At 32.2% G+C, this 27,832-nt stretch overlaps 1 protein-coding gene across 1 annotated transcript; it reads right to left on the bottom strand.

Annotated features, from left to right (window-relative positions):
* Positions 1 to 702: 702 nt before the first annotated feature.
* Positions 703 to 27,429, bottom strand: LOC132735868 (tetraspanin-7-like). Its single transcript, XM_060722882.1, has 7 exons — positions 27,230 to 27,429; positions 26,061 to 26,249; positions 12,716 to 12,790; positions 7,400 to 7,495; positions 6,612 to 6,794; positions 5,912 to 5,995; positions 703 to 4,757 (listed from the first exon to the last, which is right to left on the bottom strand). Exons 1-7 carry the CDS (start codon positions 27,320 to 27,322, stop codon positions 4,686 to 4,688), a joined length of 792 nt encoding a protein of 263 aa, XP_060578865.1. The 5' UTR covers positions 27,323 to 27,429; the 3' UTR covers positions 703 to 4,685.
* Between the last annotated feature and the right edge of the window lie 403 nt (positions 27,430 to 27,832).

Genomic DNA, 27,832 nt, shown 5'->3' with positions numbered 1-27,832 from the left:
AGATAGTGAGAATGAATGTGTTCAACGAGATGCCCCAATTGGTAAAAATATACTCAATGTCACGATTTCATGAACATTTAGCATGACATTAAATAATGAATTGAACTTCCTTCATGTAATTCAAATATCAGTTTACAACGCATTATCTACATAGTGGACCCACGAAAAGTAACCAGTCACCCACAGCCTGTGTGAAAGAGATCCACTTGTGACCAACTGACAACATCTAAAAAAGCTTGATAAAATTTATCTATTACTTGTATTATAAGGTAACTATAATACTTTCACATACAAAGTCAAATCTATATATTATGCTGATTGTACAAAAATATACTGCTTCCTTGGCATAGATTTCTTGAAAAATTATGTTATTATGTCATTTACCAAGGTGTTCTGAGTGACGTAAAAATACCTTATTCTCTCAAAGTGGGTTTAATACTATTAAATTTATTTAAGGCTCAACTCAGTTTTTTTTTCTTTCTTACCAGCCCTCTTTTGACTTAAACATTTCAAACTTTGCTGCAGTGTTCAAGGGTATCACACAATTCAGTAAAATAATTCTTCACTAAATATCTTAATGCTCATGGCCATTGTTCACTTTAAAAATACAGAGATTCTTGTATTGCCTTTTACTGCAAAAACTTTTTTTATTGGCAAGCAATAAAAAAGTCGAGCGCGCTGTCTTACGGACAGCTCTTGTTTAATCAGACCATTACAAATATATGTGGCAATATATACACATTTTAAACTGATTTGAAACTATTCTCACACATACAATTTATGCCGGCACAAGACCCCAAATATGTACTTAAGTGCACAATATTAGACACAAGTGGGTAATTGAGTAAACTTGAGTAGTTTTCTATAGTTTTCTGTAAGCTGTGTAAGTTATTTTATACTAAATTTTTATTTTAGTACTATATGAAGCTAGAAGCTTATAGACACTCTCTAATTTGTTCCTGGAACCAACCAGTGCTTTACAACAAGTGTTAAGTTTCTTGCCCAAGGAAACAATGGCTTGCCCCTGATGGGGTTTAAACCCATGCGGATAGGGATCCTTAAATTTCTAGTCTGACACTCGGTCATGCTGCCACACAAAACTGTGTAACTTGACATTTCAATATCGTAATTGTATGATATACAACACAACTTTGTAAACATTCTGGTAAATAAATTTTAAAAAAAAGTTAAAAGCAAGAAGACTTCTTACATTATGAAAAATTACCAATTTTTATAAATTATCAAAGGTAAATACTTTCAAGAAAAGGTGGGTAATAAATTCCTGAAAAAATATAAAACAGACTTTAAAATACACATAGGTTAATACTTGCAATGAAATATAATAAAAACTAATATATAAAACTTGTAAAGTAACAGTAAGACATTGATTATAGCTATATCTGTTAGCGACATTGTAATTATGTTTGTTTGTTTGTTTTTGGTTCATTATTTTTGTTTATTATTTGATGAGACAAATAATAATTGAGCCGCGCCATGACAAAACCAACATAGTGCATTTGCTACCAGCATGGATCAAGACCAGCCTGCGCATCTGTGCAGTCTGATGATCCATGCTGTACGCTAACCAACCCTATAACAAGTAGAGAAACTGATAAAGAACAGCATGGATCCTGATCAGACCCAGCGTATGCGCAGGCTGGTGTCTGGATCCATGCTAGTCACAAACCCATTATGTTGGTTTTGTTATGGCGCGGCTCAATTATGTAAAATTTCTTATTTAAAGTGAAGTGGGAGAAAATTACATTAAATTTTTATGGGAATATATCAGTATAAAAAATTGAAAACAATTTTTTTACCTATTTAAACTGAGTACTGAGTTACTTTTGATTTATACAGTGGCATATAACTTTCATATGCCCAATGTATATAAACCTTTATTAATATATTTTTATCTAACTCAGTTTGTCTATAATTCTTGTACAACATCCCATCAACTTAAAGTCACCGAGAACCATCAAGCTTGTGTAATCTAGCCAGAAAGCTTTCATAAATAAAGCAGTACAAAGTCCGAGGCAAGATTCAAACACAAAGTTGATGAGCAAGTGTTTCAAAGTCCACAACATAAAACAATTGGTAGTTGATGCCCAATAAATTTCCGAATAGCTGTTTAAGCAATAATCTAATCATAGAAATATGTGCAAGAAATAAAAAAACCAACAATATTACTTTCTTAAACTTACAGAGAAAATATATTGAACATATATGCAGAAAAAATAAAGGCAGATATAAAAGGACATACAAAATATTTTCATATTTTAAAAGTTAATTGTTCTTGTAAACAAAGTAAAAAAAATTCAACTTAAAAATAATATAAAGAAATTAAATCATTTTGACTAGAAATTATTTTGATTAATATATCTGACATCAATTTGATTAAAAATTAATAATTCTTTTATGAAAAGGATCAAGATTAGCAAAACAATTAGGCTAGTACTTCAAGTTTAACTGGCTTTATATGACGCTAGGTAGGGTGTGGGTGGGATGTTGTTTAATAATGAGAAAAGAAAGCATAACAAGCATTTCTAAAATCCAATCTTGTTTTACTATTGTTCTGACATTTTTTGATATCCAAAATGACATATACTTATGACATACATGTCACATAGTGAAATAAAAACCTCTCATAAATGAGGGGTAATGAAGCAAAACCTTTCATAAATGAGGGGTATAGAAGCAAACCCTCTCATATAAATTAAGGACATTTAAACAAAACCTCTCTTACATATGGGAGGGGTGATAAAGCAATGCACGACCACTCAATTTAAATTCTACTTCAATTCTAGTATATCTTTCCAATAAAACAACAATTTTAAGGACTATACAATATGAAAACAAAAAGAGAGAAAAACAGAATCTCTAAAGCACAGCTTTTGTCCTCTACAGCATAGTACTAAAATCTGCTTCAGTATATCTGATGTAATATTAATTTTGTGATATAACTACATGTATTTAAAAACAACATGTACAGGAGATTCAGAAGAATATAAATGCTTTGAGTATAATACAGCAAAAACATTATTTTTTTTTATAAAACTATTGTTAGAAGTAATGCCTCAAATTTCTCAGCCATAGAGAAGTAGATTTTTAAATTGAAAAAACAATGTAACAAGGTATACATGATGCCAAAATAAATTTAATAAAATTCTTTACAAAAATATTTCTTATGATATGACCTACTTTAGTATATAACCAAATTAAATACATATTTAAATAATCTGATAAATAAAAACTTTTAAAACTTTCCAGAGCCCTGCTTGTAGAAAAAGAAAATTACATAATTAGTCTAATATAATCCAGTAAACTATAGCAATATTTTAACATTATAGTACACAAACTGGATGAAAAGGAAAAATACAAAGAAACCACATGTCAACACCAGATAAATGTAAACAAAATTTTAATAAAGATATACCAGTTTCAAGCCTATCTGGTTCTTCATCAGGGCACAAATTTATTTTGAAAAATTCCAATAATTTTCTTTTAATTTCATAATCTTGTCTTCCATTTGCTGTCCTTTAAAGGTCCTGTCTGATAATCTGATGTAAATCACAGATCCAAAAATCTACATTTTTTTTATTACTTAGTACATAATTTAGTCCAATAATTTGTAATAAATTACAAAAATTCTATTGTTATTCATGATCATTTACAAAAATTGTCAAGTAACCTGTTAAAATTATAGGTATTTTTCATTATACAAACATAATGATTTGATGAGTACAGAAAATTTTCTATGCCTTGATAGTAAAATATTACAGAAAAAAATCCTTCTGGCTACAGCCAGCGATTAAATTGCCACAAAGTGTAATCAAATCAACTGAGGCACATTGCAAAATCCAATCAACAGAGGTGAATCATAAAAATTCCAAACAATTGAGGCAAATTTTCATAATCCAATCAACTGATGCAAATAATAACCGAGGTAATCCATAAATATCCGATCAACTGATGCAAATTGTATTTATCAAATCAACTGAGACAAAACATAATTCATAAAAAAACTGCGAAAAATCTTATAACAGTTTAACAAAAATGTGGTAAAATACAGGTACCAGTATATTTCATTTGTCTGCATTTTTTTGAGATATACATTTTGTACAATATTAAAGCAAACAAAAACACAAAAATAGTCTACTACATTTCAGCAAATATTAGCTAATATTTATCTTCCTATAATCTTTAGTAAATATTTTTTTTGTATGAACTACCGGTATAACATACAAGTTTCAGATACCACTAGCAATCACTCAAGTCAATTCATACTGCATTGTGTATAAATATTACAAAATTGTTCATTCACTAACAAAATACATAAAACAGGATATACACATGTACTAATCTAGGGAGGAAAAAGAAAGCTTAGAGCAAATACAAATATATATCTGAAACTGATAATTACACGCTGTTATTAAATTCAAACTATCTAATCCTTCTTAATAACATATCAACTTTATTTACATATCATTTTATTCTATAAATATTCTTAAAAACTACTACAGTTCTATTTCAAGTAAAAAATTAACAAAGAAAAGATAACAGAATTAAGGAATATGTTGATAAAACGTTGCTCCATTTGTAAACTCTGTGGCCATGATAATTTCTTCAAAAATTTCCTACAGTGTGTATAATATTGCACCAACAGATCACAGACTTGTAGTTGTATTCTACTTGACTTGTTCGTACTTGGACTTGTTGATATTCTTGGCGAGGCAGCATGCCAGCACTGCTCCTAGAAGCTGAAATATACCAATAGTTGTTGCTTCATGTTTGTTTTTAAGATCAGCAGGCTGTTAAGCATTTAGCATTTTTGTAAATAACAAACCACTAACTGATAATTTCTGTGAAGTTTTTTCAAAATCTGCCAAGACAGTTGAAATATCACATAATGCTTATTTCTATTTTTACCACTTACCATTTTACATTTCCTCAAAATTTGTACAGGACCACCTAATGATCATTATTCTGCAGTTTCATCAAAATCTACCATGTGGTTGAGAAGGAAATGCTGATGCTGAAAGTTTTTTTTCTATTTCTAACTCTGGTGGTCTTTTTTGTTTAGATGACCAAAACAATTTTAGAAGTTTATGTAAAGGATCACCTATGGATCATTTCTGTTTCATCAAAATACATCAATCAACTGTAGAGGAGATGTTACATATATTTAAGCTTGTTACTATTTTCAGCACAGGTAGCCATTTTGTTCGACAGACCAGAACAAGTTCAGTGATTTGTTAATTAATTCCTTTATCATTATCTTTTCTTAAAATCTTAAAAATTTTGTTTTATCAAATTTTGCTAAAAACAGTTTACTTATCTAGAGGTGTGCAGCTTAAAAAACTTTTTTTTTGGTTGGGTTTTATGTTGCACCAACAAAGTACAATGTATAGGTCATGGCTGGCAAATTCCAGCCTTGGTGAAGGAAGACCTCATTTGTGCCCCACTACATTTTTTCAGGCACAAACAGGCACCTGAGTAGAACCACCGACATTCAGCAAGCTGGATAGCTTTCTCATATGTAGGATCCCACGACGCTTGAGCAGCTTGAACCTACAGCGGTAATAGGCAAGTGGTTTGAAGTGAACGACCATAACCACTCCACCACGGACACCCCCTTTGAAGATTTAATAGTTATCTCAATGTAAAATGGAGACATAGAAATTTGAAATTTACCGAGTGTGTGCACTATCTTAACTCTTACACTACATACGGCACTAGATTTTTTCCATGCGCTCCCCTGAGCATTTTCAGCTCTATAATTTGCTATTCAGTCAATACATATTTTAAAATTATTTCTGAAAATAGTGAATCGTTTTGTCCAGATTTTAAGATGAACAAGTTCATTTTTAAATACTCAGCTTGTTATGGGTTAAAGGAATTGAGCTAGACATACCTGGAAGAAAGAGATTCCCAGTGCTACTCCACCAATCAAGGCCATGTTCTTCTGCATGAAACCAGTAACTGTGTCATAGCAACCCTGAAAATATTCCATAAATAGCAGATATCCAATGTGGGTTATTTCAGTATTGAATTTATTGAATAAATAACACTACTACTAAATGGTAGGGAGCAAGCCTTCAAGCATTTCATTCAACAATATAAATACCATAAGTATTATGATAACTTCAGATCCTTTGACAGTGGCAGTGCATACTGTTTACCCAAGAATGGTAATTTCTAATGGTTCTAAGATGGCTCTAAGTATGATCTTATTTTACCCTACAAAATAGAAGAGTTTCAACAGTTTATTTCAAAATACATCTGGGGCAGTACCAATATGCCAATACATACACAGTATGCAAAACAAATAGGCTATTATATACTAGTAATCAAATGGTCAATATACAAACTTCTTGACTTGACTTGTCTCCCTTTCATTGTTTTTCTTTTTCAATTACAACTGTTTTACAACAATGCCTTGAAATACTAATCTATGTGTTGTGTTTATAAGTTTATTCCATGACTGTAAGTAGATCTGTTTCACCAGTAAAAAAACTAGTCAAACATGTGCATCTCTTTCAAAAATATAAAACTAACCCTCATATTCTAATGCTAATCATAATATTGAAATGAAATCAAAATCAAAATCTTACATTGGTGTAAATATCGAGAGTTTTGTTCATAGCATCTTTAGGAAGATCAAAGTGTTTGCATTTATTCTGCTCAACTCTACAGCAAGACGCTGGTACGGTCATTGTCAGATTCTTGGCTCGCTGTTCAACTTCCCACGGTGTGGTAAACCAGTCTTGATACTTGTTCTCACCACAGCAGTGTAGCTGAAATATACAGAATAATATTCTACATTTCAGTATATAATAATTAAAACTAAACATTGTGGAATTTCAGATATTTTTTTACTGTTTTCAGCTTAAAAAAACATAAAATTATGAAATATCTGATCAAGTTTACTCTTAAATCTTAACCTCCTTAATTTCTTAACAGATTTCTTCCATCATTTTCAAAATAATCTTGGTGGCAAATATCTGATAAGTCTTTGAATAAATGTAATTACTTCATTACTCATTTAGCATATCCAATATAAAAAGAAAAAAGTGCATAAAAATCAAACATTACTAATATATTAAAGTCCTCACAAAATTCATTCAATAAAATTTAGGAAAAATTGTTCTTAATCCTATACTTTTTGAAATTCTTCAATGGATTGGTATAACTTTCATTTTTTCTGGAACTGTCCATTATCAATTTTAGGGATATCAAGTTTTTATGTAAACAGGATAGACCCTATAATCAAACTGCATACATTTATACAGATAAGCCTGGCACAATACTGGTGGCAAAAATTATCACTTTTGATTCTTGCAAGGTTAATATTTTTTCTCTCTCTGTTTTGGATACATTATACAAAGGGCATGATACTTACATTTTCTTGGAGACCGTTAAAGGCTTTGAACTTCAATGTATCTTTGTTGTACTGTTTCAGGGCAGTACCCAATCCCTCCTTGAAACCTGTCTCAAGCTGAAAACAAAGTGAAAAGATACATTTTACATAACCTTTAGCAAAGAATTACATGTCTAAGAATATAGACAATTATCTATTAAGACATAATAGCCAAATGATAAAGGTGGTCTTTTATTACAGGTAGTCTATTTATATCAGTAAGTATGCCTTATACACTGTAATTGTTTAAATGGGAAAGCAAAGTGTTATGGTTTAGACCCTTATTTTCTTAACATAAGTTAGAAGTTTAAATTAAGTTCTTGCATTAAAAAATGCAAGAACTGCATTGACATTTTCATCCTGATTTCTGTAAATTCTCTCAGTTGAAAAAAGTCTGAATTTTCACTTAATTTAACTGTGTGTTACCCAATGTAAAGCAAACAGAGCAATGCCTGAAACATGGGATCAGTGGCCTTGTGGTTAATCTGTCTACATCTAAAAATGGCTTAACCCTTACAATGCTTGAACCAAGTGACCAACCTTTACCACCAGTATAGAGCCAGGCCAGCCTGCATATTCTTACAGTCTGACCAGGCTCTATACAGTTGGCTGACAATATTCAAATTTTCATCTTAATATGCTCAAAATTGATAATCGATAGTTCCAATAATGGAAACTGGATATGACCAGAAAATCCCCAGGTCAAAAGTAAAACCTAATGTTTCCTCATTTCATATCACTGGTTATATATAGTTCCATAAAGTAGACTCGAAACATGATTGATACAAAAGTGGCAAATAGTTATCAACCATCAAACATAAACATAAATATGTTTATCCCTCACATGTTAAATAACTTTATTGGATATGTCTGTATTTCAATCTAGCACAAACCAATCAGTTTTTTGTTATGGAAAATTTCAAAATATGTCCTGACTGAACAGGGAGCAGTCACCATTATTTTTTGCACACATATGCAGTCTTTATTTTGGTTTGCCCTGGTCTGCTGGTTTCATGGGTATATTCAGTGACACAGGGTAAAGGTTAAAATGGGTCAAAGACAGATAGGGCCTTGTTGTATACCAAATATCATGAGCCTGTAATGTTACAAATATTTTTTACTATTGACCATTAATGTCAAAAATTTAACTAAGTCAGTAAACAGGAAGTGGCTGAGCGACAGACCCCACAGTATGGAACCACGTGTCAATGCTCTATGCAAAATATCAAGAGGCTGTGATAAGTGGTTGCTGAGAAAACTAGAAATGTGTCCATAGGACACGGATGCCCCCACACGCCACTGTTCTGTCAATCTTATGACTCTAGGTCAAATATTTTTTGGACTACATGTGCCACAAGTTGAAAACTAAAAATCAACAAAGGGCCATAATTCTGTTAAATTTGGTCGCAGCAAAAATTCCTTACTTTAAAACCATCTACACATTAAGGTTGTTCATCCCTGGAAGTTTAAGCAAAATCTGCCATTTGGTTTAAGAGGAGTTGCATTCACAAAATTTCTACATAGTATATAGTGAAAAAATCAACAAAGGGCCATAATTCTGTAAAATTTGGCCGCAGCGAAAATTCCTTCCTTTACTACCATCTACACCTTAAGATTGTTCATCCCTGTAAGTTTAAGCAAAATCTGCCACCCGGTTTAAGAGGAGTTGCGTTCACAAAATTTCTACATAGTATATAGTGAAAAAATCAACAAAGGGCCATAATTCTGTAAAATTTGGTCGCATCAAAAATTCCTTCCTTTACTACCATCTACACCTTAAGGTTGTTCATCCCTGTAAGTTTAAGCAAAATCTGCCATCCGGTTTAAGAGGAGTTGCGGTCACAAAATTTCTACATAGTATATAGTGAAAAAATCAACAAAGGGCCATAATTCTGTTATTTTTGGTCGCAGCAAAAATTCCTTCCTTTACTACCATCTACACATTAAGGTTGTTCATCCCTGTAAGTTTAAGCAAAATCTGTCATCCGGTTTAAGAGGAGTTGCGTTCACAAAATTTCTATATAGTATCTAGTAAAAAAATCAACAAAGGGCCATAATTCTGTTAAATTTGGTCACAGCAAAAATTCCTTCCTTTACTACCATCTACATATTAAGGTTGTTCATCCCTGTAAGTTTAAGCAAAATCTGCCATCTGGTTTAAGAGGAGTTGCGTTCACAAGATTTCGGGACGTACAGACGGACGGACTGACGGACGGACGGACGGACGGACAAGTGCAACGCTATATGCACCCACATTGTGGGGGCATAAAAAATTTCCCACCCGACACCTGACATTCACCATACTTTATCCTGGGTTTGCACCTGTGCAATCTGGCCACAAATGACAAATAATTATTCATTTGTACTTTAGTTATCAGTTTAGAGATTAAACAGACTGCATAAAGTGTCATCGTTATGAAACAAAACAACATATTTACTTTGTTTACAAATCAATAAAACTGAAACATTTACTGTTTTCCCAATAATTGCTTTTTGATGATTACACGTGAGAATCACTACAAGAAATGGAACAAGAGGGCCATGATGGCCCTGAGGTCGCTCACCTGTATATAGCCCCCCCCCCCAACGTTGCAGGGCCAATTTAACCCAAGGGCTTTTATTTGCACAAACTTGGTAGACACCCATAAGATGTTTCATGCTAAACATCTAAGCTCTAGCTCATTGGCCTTTTTAAAAGAAGATTTTTTTCAAGTTTTTACTATACACATATAGTTAAAAACAATGACACCCCTGGGGCCGGGCCAGTTTTGACCCCAGGGCTTTTATTTGAACAAACTTTGTAGACACTTACAAGAAGATGTTTCATGCTTAATATCTAAACTCTAGCTATTTGGGTTTTTTCAAAGAAGATTTTAAGATTTTGCTATACACATATAAAGAAAATCAATGACCCCCAGGGCGGGGCCAATTTTGACCCCATGCTTTTATTTGAACAACTTTTGTAGACACTCACAAGAAGATGTTTCATGCTTAGTATCTAATCTCTAACTATTTTTTTTTCAAAGAAGATTTTTTAAGTTTTTGTTATACACATATAAGGAAAATCAATGACCCCCGGGGCGGGGCCAATTTTGACCCCAGGGCTTTTATTTGAACAAACTTGGTAGACACCCATTAGAAAATGTTTCATGCTAAATATCTTAGCTCTAGCTCTTTGGGTTCTTTAAAAGAAGATTTTTTAAGTTTTACTATATGCATATAGGGAAAATCAATGACCCCCCCCCGGGGCGGGGCCAATTTTGACCCCAGGGCTTTTATTTGAACAAACTTGGTAGACACCCATAAGAACATGTTTCATGCTAAATATCTTAGCTCTAGCTCTTTGGGTTATTTAAAAGAAGCTTTTTTAAGTTTTTACTATATGCATATAGGGAAAATCAATGACCCCCCGGGGCGGGGCCAATTTTGACCCCAGGGCTTTTATTTGAACAAACTTAGTAGACACCTATTAGAACATGTTTGATGCTCAATATCTTAGCCATATCTCTTTGAGTTCTTTAAAAGAAGATTTTTTAAGTTTTTACTATATGCATATAGGGAAAATCAATGACCCCCCGGGGCGGGGCCAATTTTGACCCCAGGGCTTTTATTTGAACAAACTTGGTAGACACCCATTAGAAAATGTTTCATGCTAAATATCTTAGCTCTAGCTCTTTGGGTTCTTTAAAATAAGATTTTTTAAGTTTTACTATATGCATATAGGGAAAATCAATGACCCCCCCCCCCCCAGGGCGGGGCCAATTTTGACCCCAGGGCTTTTATTTGAACAAACTTGGTAGACACCCATAAGAACATGTTTCATGCTAAATATCTTAGCTCTAGCTCTTTGGGTTATTTAAAAGAAGCTTTTTTAAGTTTTTACTATATGCATATAGGGAAAATCAATGACCCCCCGGGGCGGGGCCAATTTTGACCCCAGGGCTTTTATTTGAACAAACTTGGTAGACACCCATTAGAAAATGTTTCATGCTAAATATCTTAGCTCTAGCTCTTTGGGTTCTTTAAAAGAAGATTTTTAAGTTTTACTATATGCATATAGGGAAAATCAATGACCCCCCACCACCCCGGGGCGGGGCCAATTTTGACCCCAGGGCTTTTATTTGAACAAACTTGGTAGACACCCATAAGAAACATGTTTCATGCTAAATATCTTAGCTCTAGCTCTTTGGGTTATTTAAAAGAAGCTTTTTTAAGTTTTTACTATATGCATATAGGGAAAATCAATGACCCCCCGGGGCGGGGCCAATTTTGACCCCAGGGCTTTTATTTGAACAAATTTGGTAGACACTCACTAGAAGATGTTTCATGCCAAATATCTAAGCTCTAGCTCTTATGGTTTTTTAAAAGAAGATATTTAAAGTTTTTTCTTTCGGTTGCCATGGCAACCAGAGTTCTGCATGGAATTAAATTCTTTGAACAATTTTTAAAGGTGACCACCAAAGGATCATTCCTGTGAAGTTTGGATGAAATTGGCTTAGTGGTTTATGAGGAGATGTCATTTAAAGTAAAAGTTTACGGACGGACGACGGACGGACGACGGACAGACGGACGGACGGACGCCGGACGAAAAGCGATCACAAAAGCTCACCCTGTCACTTTGTGACAGGTGAGCTAAAAACAGAGATGCAGATATTGAAAAAAAAATAAACCCCTCTAACTGACGCAGGATTAATATCAATGCACTTGCGGCAGTAACAACTTGCCTACGCCAACAGTACACTGTACAGGATTGCAGCCTACACATCTGCCTCCATGAAATTATATTGACTTCTAGGTTTTAGTTATTCTGACATAATTGAAATCACGTAATCTCAACTATTGGCAATTCAATATTTAGATCTGGAAGTTTGCGATGTTAGAAGCCTTCTTTGTCAACAAATGACAAAAAACCTCACCATCTCTGGTATAAATACTAAAAAATATACATTGGAAAAAGACTTCAATAAACAGTAGGCTACTTCCAGTCTAATCCAGTTTTGTATTGATTGTAAATGTTGTGTAAAAATATGTTCTAGTATGTGATGAATAAAATATGTTTAAACAAAAGTTGGAAAAATTCAATTCCAGCTATGTGATAAAGAATTCAATAAGAATCTCTGCACTTCATATTATAATACTCACAGTTTGATTACTATTTAACAGCATTTTGATATTGATATCACTTAGAATTATCATTAGCCAGATAATATATTAAATGCTGGGAAGGTGTATAAGAGCTTCAAGAATTCAATATGTTTTGCAATAGGTAAATTAATATTACAGTCAGCCAGATGTTACCTTATTCTTGTAGACAAATCCAGTCACTCCTGCGCTCAGTTCCACCACAAACACTAACACCAAGAAACACGCATACTGTAACAAAATTATCCAACAAAAATCATTCATTATTGCTAGATTATATGTTTGGTAAAAGAACTAAAATGTATGAAAATATTAATTATTTAAGCTTCTTTCATAATATTTTTATGTCCTTCAAAATTCAAAGCAATAGCTATGCTATGCTATACTATGCTAACCTATACTATGCTAACCTATACTATGTTTACCTATGTTAGCCTATGCTATGCTATGCTAACCTATGTTATGCTATGTTAACCTATGCTATACTATGCTAACCTATACTACGCTAACCTATACTATGCTAACCTATACTATGCTTACCTTTGCTATGCTATACTAACCTATGCTATGCCTTAAATTACTTTATACAATTTTCAAGCAAGTTTGAGTATATCAACTTTGTTATTTGTATTTCTGTGTTAATACTGGCAATTGTGTTAGTTAAGTTTGATTGCTATGCTATGACCACCTGTTTACAGGTCAAAAATAAACACAAACAACTATTATAGAAATATGTTGCAAATAATATCTTATTTGTGTCATCATTATCTATGAGTAATATATTTTTTACAAAAAATTTCATTAGTCATTTTGTGTACTCGATGTTCACTATGATAATGATTATGGATGCCGTCTGCTAAACAACAAACATGACTGTGTTTGCAAGAATTAATTTGATCAATCTATAGCTAGCACAAATTTTACCAACCTTATATCATACATAGATAATGTTAGCACAAGGAATGTTTGTAACACCAATAAATATCCAACAATGTCACCATAACAAAGCTAAAAACATGACTGATAACATAGGGAGAAGAAAAAATTCTATTATTTGCCTTGATGACCATGGCCAAATCAACCTGAAACACTAACAATAGGTAAAGGTTCATTGGCCTGGTAAGGTTTATGAGGATAATTTATGTTGTTTGAAGAAAATTGTTGACGCCAGGCAACAGACACCCCTACACCCCCACCCCCACCCATATCATACCAATAGCTGACCAAGAACATTCAGTTCTGATGAGCTGAAAGACAGCATAGCTCAACCGTAAGCACAGAGCATACTGTAAAATCCTGTTTAAACACCCCCGGTGGCTTAACATTTTCCAAAAGGGGGGCTATTATTACAACACATTTTTTCCTAAATCCAAAAATCATTGAAACTACATTTAGTGTTAGCAAGTGTTGGTAATAACATTAAAAAGTGTTAAGGTTTTAAGGTTCATATGATATATTTTTGTGTTTACTATAAAATAAAATGGATTCTGAAGGGTTTGATTTAAAATTATGGATATACTCATATGTTCAGCACTGATGAGTAGATTTTTTCCATATGAAAAAGCCTATTAGGGAAGGGGTGTTTGTTAAGAATTTTACGGTATTTTACGAAACAAATTAGATTCACCACGGACATACATGTATATCAGAATGATATCTCTATTCCAAAGGCAAACACTTCCATTTCAAAATCTTTAGGCACTATATCTAACATCAAAGATGATTTTAACACTATATTTGTTAACATTTATCGTACCTTAAATTTATAAAACATGTATAAATGACTAGTCACTTGCAAATTGCTAAATATGGTATTGTCACAAGACAATTATCGGATTCAACAAAACCTAATTAAATGATTTCGCTGCAGGAAAGAAAATCAAATAAATGTTTTCCCCCTCAAATCAACTAGTTCCAAAAATCAATACAATAGCAACTGTAGCACTTATTACATAACCCAGTCTTATCGACACTTTTTAATTCCCTAAAGAATAAAATCGACTTCTACGAATGAAATATATGTCTGTAAATTTCCAATTCTTAGAACCTGTGATTAAATGACAAAATAGCTGTCTGAGACTGGCATTTTTTTCATATCTTGATAATAAATAACCTCATGTAAGACAAAACAGACAGACATATAACAAATTTAAACTACATGTACATTCACTTTTGAGACTATCTCTATATTTTCTATAAATGTTAACCCACGCAGGGAAGTAGACATATGTTTTTTGTGACAATGATAATCCTTGATCGATCCAAAGTCTTATATACATGTAAAGCAAACATTAATATTGAAGATTGACCTAAAAGTGCATTGCAATGGGAATTATGTTTATCTCAGCATCAAGAAAAAGTTCAAAATTTCTTCTTTCTTAAGGCTTGTTTATTTATGCTTCCTTTAAATAATACATTCATTTTTCAATGATCAATAATTATACACTCTCACACAGATCATAAGAAAATATTTATGACTATACATATATTACATGTACATGTATATTGGCATATTAATGAATATTTTATACAGTAACTTAATTACGAAAATCTGTGAACTGCGATACGGAAAAAGAAAGGTAACATGCAATAATTCCTTTTCTCTCTTTCTATCTTCGGGTAAAACCCTGATAATTGAATGTTTTTATTATTTAAACCTTTGTACACTGAAATAATGAACTATTATTGACACAAATTGTGTCAAGTACTGGAAATTTTCATCAGTTAATTACTTCACCATCCATTATTTATTCATGAATGATGTCTCACACTGTCTCATATACTCTAACTATCATGCAGCATCATGTATCACAACTTTGAGATGAAAATTTCCCTCATTTACAAAACATGATTAATTTTAGCACTGTATGGAAGAGATTTTTAAATTTTTCACCTTTCAATAACAGAACTAGAAATATGTCTGAAAGACACAGATGCCCCTGTTATATATGTTAGGACACATAAACTTGCTATCATTTTATTTTATTTACATAATTATAATTATAATGTACATGTACAGGGCTCATCCGGAAGGGCGATTCAGGCGAAAACTTCGCCGTGTATATTTCCATTTCGCTCTCCCAATTCACCGAGTCCAATCGTTCACTATGTTTCCCAGGCGGAGAACGCATGAAGAGATCAATTTTACAGGTGGAAAACCGATACTGTGGTAAGAAAATTGTCTTCAATTTCTTTGAAAATGCATATTTCACAAAACTTTATAGCCTATTCTGATCTCGTATGATTATTTATCCGACAGGCATTCAAACTAGCCAAATCTTTGTCGTTAACTTATTAAGAACTCATTAAATCGACAACGTGCACACGAAGAAAAGTCACAAAAAATTTGGAAATCGGCCTCTTTGATAGCAATAACTTGACATCCAAGGCAAACACTTTCTAAACCCATTTGTAATCGAGCTCTTAAGGTTCTTTAAATTAAACATATTCCTCAGATCAAAACCAAAACCCAGTTCTTTTTCTATTTCCGTATTTTTGGAGTAATAATTATTCGTTTTTAAGGCGAATTTTCCCAAAATGAACGCAATTGACGCCGGGAACTTTTCATGTGGTTTCATCAGAATTGCAAAACGAAAGCATTGAGCAGGCGGCTTTTTTGGTTACCTCCGTTTTCATGGATAATCTCACTATGTTTATCCCGATCAAGCTGAACTTTAAATTCCACAAATTTTCGTTCCCAAATGTTTGAGCAATCAGAAGTCCCTATTTTTCATACCTTATGACGAATTGCTTATAAGCAATAGATGAAGGGTAATGTTCGGTTCTGTGGAAATATTAAATAAAATCCTCATCTTCTAAAACTTTAGTAAATATTTGCAAAATACCAACCCAAAATTTGGTTGATTGGACTTAAAATTTCCTTTGTTGTTATATAAAAGGATTTTTTGGGGAATGGGGTGGTTCAATTAAATTTATTGCACGATTGAAAAAAATTAGTTTTAAACAAAGGCTCTCCGGCTCTTATATTATTTTTTAAAACGAGTGAAATTTAAATTTCAGTAAATGAAGTTAAAAGGGAATTTAATATTCTATTTTATCAAATCCCAAAAATAAAGCCCCTTTTTAAAAGTAAAAAAAGGCCCTTTTTTTCATAACAGGGGCCTTAGTATAACGCAAAACATTTAGCGCGTTTTTTCCCCCTATGTTTGTATAAACGCAAATGAGGGTAAAACGTCAAAATTATGCACGGCCGTGCAATACCATAATTTATTTTCAAACTCCTCACGAGCGGTTAGGTCACGCTTTGCTACTTTATCTAATCCTGTTTACAAGGGGAGATCACTGCGTAGGGTGATTGACCATATTTACGGAGTCGCAAATCGGCAAACGGGTGTGTGATAAATTAAAGGATGTAACATACACTTAAAGATCCTGTGACTCAAAATTTTATGTTTCTTATATGAAACATCTTTGGCTTAAAATAAAAGAATTAACAATGTTAAAAGTTACAGAAAACTTTTTGATAAGGATATTGCCAAAAAAGTTTAAAAAATTTCCCGATAAAAAAGGAGATAATTAGAAATCTGTTTTTGCGGTAAAAAAAAATCAGTTTTACATTCCAATAAAAAATTTCAACAAACCTTTTTTCTCAAGAAATTTCATATTAATGTGTTTAATAATGTCAACTTCTTAAGTATATGTTTTTCATAAGAACTTGACTTTATATTCAAACTTTCGCAAGGATGTTACATCCTTAATTATAAAAACAGGACATTTAAGCAAGAATATATATATCACCTTTTCCTTACAACAAAAATGAACATAGCAGAAAAATGTTGAAATAACACATAATTTTTTTAGGTTCTTTATAAGTTTTTTCTTTTAAAAATAATACACTTTTTTTATTTTAATGAAGAATAGGCAAAGTTTTTATCAAAAATGTGTTTTTTAATTACCCTCCCTTTATTTACAGAACTTGTTAAATTTCGATAATATCTATGTAAGATTTGTAATATTGGGTAATTTCTTTATTTTGAGTATCAGGTTTATCATATTAAACATGCATTAGACTATTAAAGTTTTTGAGGTTACACAGGGACTTTAAAGGAGTAAAAATACATATAGAGAAATAATAGGTTGGTGCCGTGGATTGAGAAAGTTTATCTGGCGAGGCGGAGGAATTTTATTGGGTGAGCCGAAGGCGAACCCAATAAATTCCGGAGCAGAGCCAGATAAAGCTTTCTCCATCCACGGCACCAATCTAAATTATTCTATTTATCCTGTCACCGTTTTTTTTAAAGATTTTATTTAGGCAAACAACCTTTAATCACACTATCGGAAATGTTTTCTATATAAGACAAAGAAGGCCCTAATTTTTTCTACACCAATGCTGGCTCGCCGTTCTTATTATCTCCCGTGTATTTTCAACATTGAGAGCGCCAATTTTATTTGAAAAATGTGAATAAATAAAAACAATTTTTTGTCGAATTTTGTTTGTGAAAACTATCTAGAATGAAAGAAAATGGTCTAACTAAGAAAATGAATTCTGAATACCAATATCTTTTATTCAGTCGTTAACGTTGTAATCAAGACGTTTAAAGTATTGTTTACGTGACGTCACAAATGTAGCGCCAAACAGCAACGTGCAAAACAATCAAATCAAGTACGGCTATTCTAAAATGTCGCAAAACAGTTAAGTTTTTTACATTTATTTCACTTTAAATAATTTTTATTTCGCTTTGAAAATTCATAGAGTGAAATAAAATAAACAAACAAAGTTTTATCAACGTTCCAAAATTCGTTATTCTACACACAGAAGCATTTAAACGACAGTTTTTATATTTTTTCTTGAAAAGTAGTCCGGCAAAACATGCATACCACGTGAATCAAGTGCCGTAGATCATTAAAAATATACGACACCTTGTTATCGGGCCGAAATTTGAGACAAGTGACGGAATAAACGCTATTATTTGTCGTTTTGTCCTTTGTTGTATTTGTTGTTTAAATATTATGCATGTATGATAGTAATTATATACAATTATTCAGGATTCATGTTGTAATTATCAAAAGTACATATTTTGTAAAACAATAATTTTACAATGCGTGCAAAAGGATTTTTCCAAAGTGCCATGTAAGATTATTATATTAAGACCCAGCTTAAATGTCGTCAGTTGTTGATTTTATTCAATCATGACAAAACTTAGTTATCTCTCCGTTTTATGTATTAAACACTATTAACAAGTTAACAAGTTTTCGAGGAAACTATTATGCTTTTCTTTGTCATCTTAACAACTGCTTTTGAGGAATTACTTCAATTTTACAACGATCTTTCCCAACAGACCCGTCGTACTTTTGCTAATTAGCATATATATACAGCGTACAAACGTATATTTTAATTTGTAAAAAGAAGTGTCTCTCATTTATTTTGGAATAAAATTTGAAAATTTTAAAGTTTGAATATGTTAAATTTGTTAGATAATTAAGAAAAAAACTTGAGTTTTAAAAATACCACCTGCTCATTGGCGTTCACTTTTCAAACCTATGAAAACCACATGAAAGTTCGGCTCATGCGTGTCATTTTGAAAATTCGCTTAAACGATATTTATACTCCAAAAATAACGGGAATAGAAATAGAACAGGCTTTTGGTGGATGAGGATATGTTATAAAGTGCCTTTAGAGCGATACAAATGTTTTTAGAAGTTTGCTTGGATGTCAAGTTATTGGCTATTAAAGAGCGATTTTACCAATTTTGTGACTTTCCTTGTGCAGTTTGTCGATAATGAATCTAATAAAGTTAACAAAGATTTGGCTAGTTTGAGATGCCTGTCGGATAAAGTAATCATACGAGATCAGAATAGGCTATAAAGTTTTGTGAAATATGCATTTTCAAAGAAATTGAAGACAATTTTCTTACCACAGTATCGGTTTTCCACCTGTAAAATTGATCTCTTCATGCGTTCTCCGCCTGGGAAACATAGTGAACGATTGGACTCGGTGCAATTGATCAAAGAGAAGTCAACATCGCCGATAAAATCTTAATTCCCAAACAGTAATTACTTGGCGATGTAAAGAGCAGGGATTGTATCCGCCCATATGACGACTGCTAATTATCATTATCCAATCAGTGCGTCGCTTTATACTACCCGTCTACCTGTATGCAAAGTGATAAACCGCCTACTCTAATCAGTAAATAATGAGAGCATCGGCCCGAAACGGGTATAATTGTGTGACAGTTTTGCGAGTTTAATACGGGATTAGGCGATAATTATATATTGTTTTTTCCCGATCATCTAAACACGTGCAAAATAATCTTCCCTAATTGATATACACGCGGTGTTTAACCCAAGTAAAGGCGATGTGCAATGGGTTTTTCACGGCTATCACAAAACTGTTAGTCAATTTAAAATAATCAATTTCATTAATGATCAGCGACTGGATTAAAATCTTAATCATATGTTGAATGATTTCAGTCTGTTAACATCAAATAAAAATTGTTATGTCGCTCACGTCATGGCTACGAAATGCCCAAAGAAAGTTACTGATTCTGATACATCTACGCGAAAATTTAATTAAGCCAATTCGCAAAAATCTTACGATTGGTATATTGTAGACAATGAGAGTGTTTGGCATTGTTATCTTTGTAGAAATGCCAAATTTGACACAGCTTACGCACGTGGGCACGACATCCCCGAAAAACTACGAATCATGATCGGCATGAATCATGATCGGCATGCTACATATCGGTCGTATATCATGAGTACATGTATATAACAACAAAATTTGTCAGGAAAGAAGTGTTCTTATTGTTTCAATATAGATATGAGTTTTTAATGTCATAATATATGACGCTCAGATTAAGATTTATCAATATTGTAAATATCAAAAAGCATTATTATAAAAAAGATATTGCCTAGTTTAACATTTCATGAAAATAAAGGGAGGTAATTAGAAATTTATTTTCTATAATTTCTCAGTCAAAGTTTTCAATAAGAAATGAATGTATATAATTTTAGTGATCAAATATAATGTGCACAAATGTTTGCAGTACATATTTTACATATTCTTCGATGTTTGAAAATTGTTTTATAAACATAATTATAAGCACATAAATGTGGCATTACAACATTGAAGGTCATAAAAGAATTTCTGTAATCAGAACAGTGTAGACAGATATTGTTAGTCAATATCCAATGTAGATATTGTTAATCAATATCCAATGTAACTTTATCTTGTATGGAATGTGAAGAAAATAATAATATAAAATTAGTTTATTCATCATATTTTTTCTTACACATTATTATCAATAAATCTACATGAAAATACATAAAACAAATATTTAGAGAAAACTTATAAATAGCTGATAAATAGATTGTGTTTATATTATAGTTAAAGGATGTATAGCCATGCATGTTAATGCATACACATTGGGTTGTTTCCCTTCTCCCTATTTTACGCGAGGAAGTCACTTCTCCCTAAAATTTCCACCCAGGATGAGCCCTGATGTATATCAAATTACGGTACCTATACATTTTATGATACAAATATTTCAAGAAATGGACATAATGTTATGAAAAAAACATAATAATTTTAATGTTCTTTTTTAATTCTTATGAAATATTTCATTAGATATAGAGAAGGATTTTGAATGAGTGTAGATTTTAATACTGAATTTATAAAACAAGTTGAACTGTTGATAATAATATTTAAGAGCATAATATTGTTTCATTCAAAGAGTTGAATAAATTTAATATTGAATCTACACATACAATATTCTATTTATCATAAATCTAAAATAAGGAAGGAAATTACAGTTAAAAAGAGTAAAGGTGCCAATAGTATAGCGCTAACAATTAGTGTCAGAGTTTTAACACTATATTTTAAACGCAAATGACGTCACATCAAAGTGTTATTACACTAGTGTAATATCAATTTTATTAAATGGGTTTGTCATGAACAGGTTTAATCAAACTGACCCTGCAACATTTTCAATTTTGCTGTGTTAGGCTTTCTTTATGGATTCTGTTTTTCTCTATTCTATATTTAATTACTCTATGACATAAAGCTTTATACTGTAATGTATTGAATTATATTTGAGCAGGATTTCTATACAAGAACTATATTGCGACTATACATTTCATCATGATATATAATCAAACAGTTTCCGATTACTGTCTATGCTATGTAGGGATAGCCGAAAATAGCAGACTTTGAAGTCAATGTTACCACATAATCAATATGGCCGTTATACAATGCTAAAATCTTTTGCGCAAATTTTTCAGTCTGCAGAAGAAGAAAAATATGATCGTGTCATTAGTAAGATAAAAACGTAGACGCAATAGTCTGCTCCTTTAAGTATAGTATTTATGTAAAAGATTGCAGACGGTCATTTCCGCACAAGATTACTTTTTAAGCTGGGAAAAAGTAGGCTAACTGGAACAGGCACAAGAACAGTTTAGATTCTGTTTAATTAAGTATTCCAATCAAATAAGTTACTCTTACTGCTTTTGATCAAGATTATTATTATATGTGAATATAAAATTGCTGTGAATTTTAATAACTAAGCACTGAATTAACACCAACATAATCGCATAATCGCAATGCCTATGCTTTTCAGTGAAACATCAGCAGATTTGAACATATTCAGATTGAGTATGGTGCTTATTTTTTATCTATTTTTTTGTTGCCAAATTTGAGGGAGAAATTCAGCTTACTGGGTATTGCTGAATTGAAGATTTTTTTTCCTTACATTTTTCATTGCTTTTTTTTTTCTTTCTTTTTTTTTAATATCTGTAAATTGAAGAAAACAAGAGGGCCATGATGGCCCTGAAGTCGCTCACCTGTATATAGGCCCCCGGAGCGGGGCCAGTTTAAACCCCAGGGCTTTTATTTGAACAAACTTGGAAGACACTCATTAGAAGATGTTTCACAATGTTAAGTTTTTACTACACACATGTAATGAAAAACAATGATCTCACCCGCCCCCCCGTTCCCCCTCCCTCCCCTTTCCCCCCCCCCTGGCAGGGCCAATTTTCACCCAAGGGCTTTTTATTTGAACAAACTTTGTAGACATCCATAAGAAGATATTTCATGCTAAACATCTAAGCTCTAGCTCATTGGGTTTTTTAAAAGAAGATTTGTAAGTTTTTACTACACACATATAGTTAAAAACAATGACACCCCTGAGGCGGGGCCAGTTTTGACCCCAGGGCTTTTATTTCAACAAACTTTGTAGATGTTTACTAGAAGATGTTTCATGCTTAAACTCTAGCTATTTAGGTTTTTTCAAAGAAGATTTTTTAAGTTTTTACTATATGCATATAGGGAAAATCAAGACCTTCGGGGCGGGGCCAATTTTGTCCCCAGGGCTTTTATTTGAACAAACTTTGTAGACACTCACTAGAAGATGTTTCATGCTTAATATCTGAACTCTAGCTATTTGGGTTTTTTCAAAGAAGATTATTTAAGTTTTTGCTATACACATATAAGGAAAATCAATGACCCCCGGGGCGGGCCAATTTTGACCCCAGGGCTTTTATTTGAACAAACTTGGTAGACACCCATTAGAAGATGTTTCATGCTAAATATCTTAGCTCTAGCTCTTTGAGTTCTTTCAAAGAAGATTATTCAAGTTTTTACTATATGCATATAGGGAAAAACAATGACCCCCTGGGGCGGGGCCAATTTTGACCCCAGGGCTTTTATTTGAACAAACTTAGTACACACTCATTAGAAGATGTTTCATGCTGAATATCTTAGCTCTAGCTCTTTGGGTTCTTTAAAAGAAGAATTTTTAAGTTTTTACTATATGCATATAGGGAAATCAATGACCCCCTGGGGCGGGCCAATTTTGACCCCAGGGCTTTTATTTGAACAAACTTGGTACACACTCATTAGAAGATGTTTCATGCTGAATATCTTAGCTCTAGCTCTTTGGGTTCTTTAAAAGAAGAATTTTTAAGTTTTTACTATATGCATATAGGGAAAATCAATGACCCCCTGGGGCGGGGCCAATTTTGACCCCAGGGATTTTATTTGAACAAACTTTGTAGACACTCACTAGAAGATGTTTCATGCTAAATATCTAAGCTCTAGGTCTTAGGGTTTTTAAAAGAAGATATTTAAAGTTTTTTCTTTTGGTTGCCATGGCAACCAGAGTTCTGCATGGAATTAAATTCTTTGAACAATTTTTAAAGGTGACCACCAAAGGAACATTCCTGTGAAGTTTGGATGAAATTGGCTTAGTGGTTTATGAGGAGATGTCATTTAAAGTAAAAGTTTACGGACGGACGCCGGACGGACGCCGGACGAAAAGCGATCACAAAAGCTCACCCTGTCACTTTGTGACAGGTGAGCTAAAAATAATCGCAGCCTAATGTCATCTTACTCAAATTCTAAAGAAATTTTCTTCTTCTATTTTGCTATGTTTGTTTATAATTTGTTGTGCTTTTTCTATTCATTTTATTTTTTTAAATATCCATAAAATCAATTGAATAATAAAAAATCACAGACTAATTTCATCCAACTCAAAAAAGTAATGTTGTTTTTTGAGATACACAAATTACGATTATTTTGAGGAATATAAATATAGAATCATATAATGGTTATAAAAGGTTTCTTTAATGTAATAAATCTGTCTCAGAGAGTCACGCCAGTCTATATCCTCTCTGAGACCTTTATGTAAATTAATAAACAAACTATGATGGAAGAAAATCAGAATTCTGTAGTTGATAAAAAATGAAGTGAAAAAAAATTATCCAAATTCAAAATGTTTTCGTCAAATCTGTGTCTAAATCTATTTTAATTTTGAACAATCCAGTTACTTATTATTTGTTTTGCAACAGGCCATTTAAATTGGGAAAATTTAACAAAAGCTTTTAAACCATGATTTACTTTGATTCAAATGTTTGTTGATGAAACATATCAATAATAAAGGAGGTTTTTTCAAGTATTAACTACATGTAGCTTTTTACTTTCCGAAATCAGCAATTTAAGAGATAGTTCTTTCAAAAATCAAAGGGTTAAGGCCTCTACCCAATTAAGAGAAAAAAAAACCTGATCATGATTCTCATAGATATAGATTAATGCCAAAACAGTTTAGCTGGTTTGATAAAATTCACAATTTTAGGATTTTTTTTCTTTTTAATATTCTATTAGAAATTTTCATATGTTTTGTCAATATTCTGCCTGTATTTTACTAAAAATATATCTCTGCAATCCATGTACTAAAGATTATGTAAATATTAGCATAGCTCCTGAGCATGCGGAGCAGGCTTTACATTTAAGTGCTTTTCAAGTGCTTACAAGCCAGGAATGTCAGCATATAGCATAAATTATGAGTTTTAATGAAAATAATCACATTACTACACTACAATTTGTTCTCACGTTGAACACTTGAAATAAAATGAGAATTTGTAATATTACTGGATTTATACTGGAGCAATAACCTTCCCACTCCTCAAACCTTCTTTCACTCCTCAAATCTTTCACAGATATAGAAATCTTTTAACGATTAGGGTTACCTTGTGTGTTTTTATTTTATTTCTTTTTGAAATGTTGATCTTTTTTTTTAAACTGAAAAGTTCGAGATAAGATTGCTTATTTCTTATCAAGGTAGGACTATGTCTAGGCACAACACAATTGTATCTTTTCATCTCACATGTGCACACACTAACATTGTGAAATTTTATTAAAACCAGGAAGTGATCATAAAACATTATCTATTTTAAGCCATTTATGTACACCTAAATTTATACCCTGAAATCATATAAGAGCTTCATCAATATATAGTTAAAAAGCATAACTTTGAAAGAAATTTGTATACCTAAATATATATATATACATGTACTTTATATACTTTTAAATCATCTAAAAGTTTTGTTAATAATTATGATAATTTCAGAATTAAGAAAAATTGTCTTTACTTTGTAGTAGTGTACCTTTCTTTGGATCAATATACTGTTTGCTATTTCTTATTAATACAGATAATCTTATTTTTGGTGATTTCAGGCTTATTAAAATGTTTCAGTGACATTATGTCCATCAAAGAGCACACTGAACAAGTGAAAGTCAAAATTGCATTTCATTTTCCCGTAATTGCTTTCAGTTTTATTATTACCTTCAAAGGAACGATAAATAACTAACCTAAGGAAATGTCTATAAATATATGTAGAGTTTAATTTATAAAAAAGAGTTGGGCAGTCTTTTTAGGCAGATTTATATTTTATTCTTAACATATTCCATTATCAACTGTTGGTGATTCTGTTATATCAGTTTATCTTTTTAAATAGACAGTCAATTCAGCTCAACTTGACAATGAAAGAATGAGCATAATACTGTGTCAAAGTAATCAAAAGATTATTCAGTTGTGCATGTTTTAAAATAATAAAAGTAAATTTATGCAAAATTATGCAGTATGTTAAAGATAACCTATTCATTCACACTTACTCATAGCTATCTATACACAGTCACTAAATATTATAATAAATATCTTCAGCATATTGATAACATTATGATTCATGATTGTATATACAATAACTTTACCATGTAGAGAAGAACTGAATGACCTTTGACTGTACAACAACATCCAAATGATCCAACAAGAACTATGATAGCTCCAACACCAATGAGAATATATGGGGCTTCCTCATAATACACTGTTGACAGCTCCATATAAATATACAGCTCCACCTTTGCCCATATTCCTAGGGCTAATACAGCTATTCCAGAAATCTAAAATAAAAAAAGAAATGAACCGCGTCATAACAAAACCAACATAGTGGGTTTGCGACCAGCATGGATCCAGACCAGCTAGTCCTATAAATATGACGTCGCTTTGAGATATTTTTGCTTCTGGGCAAAGCAACGTCATATCGAAATTGCTCAAAAACCCATAGCATGTTCCGCCAGAAAATCGGGCGGAACGAAAAACAATGAAGACAGCGTGTATTTACATAAGTTTTGACCTATTTATGAACAAAACTAAAAAATAAATACCTTTTGTCAAAATAATTAAACTGTCACATCCGAAAAATCATGAATAAATCCTCTCATGTATTTCAATTCAGCCGATAAAAAAGTGGCGGCCATAAAGTGCGCGAAATCTGATTGGCTAATTCAAATGCAAGCGTTTAACTGAGTCAGAACAATCTAACAGAATATTTTTTTAATGAAATAATATATTTTTCCGTTCAAAAATTTGGAATTAATCTGTAAAGCACCTTGCTTAACCAGTATGGCTGATGGACAAAAATAGATTGATGTTTATATTTTATTTTAAATTGATAAGTACATTGTTTGAGAGTTTTTGTGTATGATTGAGCATGAAATTGAAAGAAAAGAAGATAAGCTTTTGAATAAAGCTTGAAAGGCAAGACAATAGACATTTTTTGAATTTTTTATGATGCTATGCGTTTTGGAGCAATAACTATTAGACGTCAGGCTTGACCGACATAAACTATAACAAGCCTGTAACGTCTAATATATTGGACTATGAGTATGAATATTTATGCTCTGATAAAACTTTGAAACATTGCTTTTAACATAGCATGATGTTTTCAAAAGGTTACTGAACCTGTCAGAGCATAACACTGAACGTCATATATTTCTGTCAACTTGATCTCATCTGTAGAAATTATTTATGCATTCATAATCTTATTCAGTTATTGAAAAAAAAATAATTTGCAGGCTAACACAGTAACAGATTAACTTACCCAAAAAATAAAATTGAATATTGTCAGGATAGTTTTTGTCAGAGCCACAGCTGGTCCAGACGATAATGTTGAACTTATCCTACCTCCAGCCATAATTAAACTCCAATACAAATGCTTAAATCGGTTAAAATATGGTAAAATTCAACAGCTGTCAGCCACTGAATCCAATCTTTGTGTACTGTAATACTAGCACGTCGTGACTACTGGTACGTAATGTTGGGTCCTACTAAACACTGCTAAGGACTGCTAAGGACCGCTAAGGACTGCTAAGGACTGCTAAGGAGCCACAAAGGACTACTAAAGAGGGCCAAAGGACCTTAAAATACCTCCTAGGCCATTCTTACATTACATGGTATTATTTTTAGTGAAAAAAAAAAAAAAATTTTAAGAAAAAATATGATTTTGGTGAAAATTTTATGAGTTGTCGGACCGCTAAGGACTGCTCAGATACATACAAAAGACTGCTAAGGAGGCACAAAGGACCTTAAAAATACCTCCTAGGGCATTCTTATAATACAAGGTATGTATGTTTAGTGACAAAAAATGTATTATTTTAAAGAAAAAATATCATTTTAGTGATAAAATTTATGTTTTTTGAAGAGT

This window comes from Ruditapes philippinarum, unplaced genomic scaffold, assembly GCF_026571515.1.
Source record: "Ruditapes philippinarum isolate M1 unplaced genomic scaffold, ASM2657151v2 ctg500_1_1_1_1, whole genome shotgun sequence".
NCBI lineage: Eukaryota > Metazoa > Mollusca > Bivalvia > Venerida > Veneridae > Ruditapes > Ruditapes philippinarum.
This window is presented reverse-complemented; position numbering and strand designations above follow the sequence as displayed.

Bases quoted from the DNA above. Each gene is read 5' to 3' on its own strand.
- LOC132735868 (XM_060722882.1), bottom strand. From the start codon at position 27,322: ATGGCTGGAGGTAGGATAAGTTCAACATTATCGTCTGGACCAGCTGTG. The intron at 12,791-26,060 runs GTAAAGTTATTG...ATTTTGTTACAG, and splicing joins ATTCAGTTCTTCTCTACATG to TATGCGTGTTTCTTGGTGTT. The intron at 7,496-12,715 runs GTAACATCTGGC...CTTTGTTTTCAG, and splicing joins GATTTGTCTACAAGAATAAG to CTTGAGACAGGTTTCAAGGA.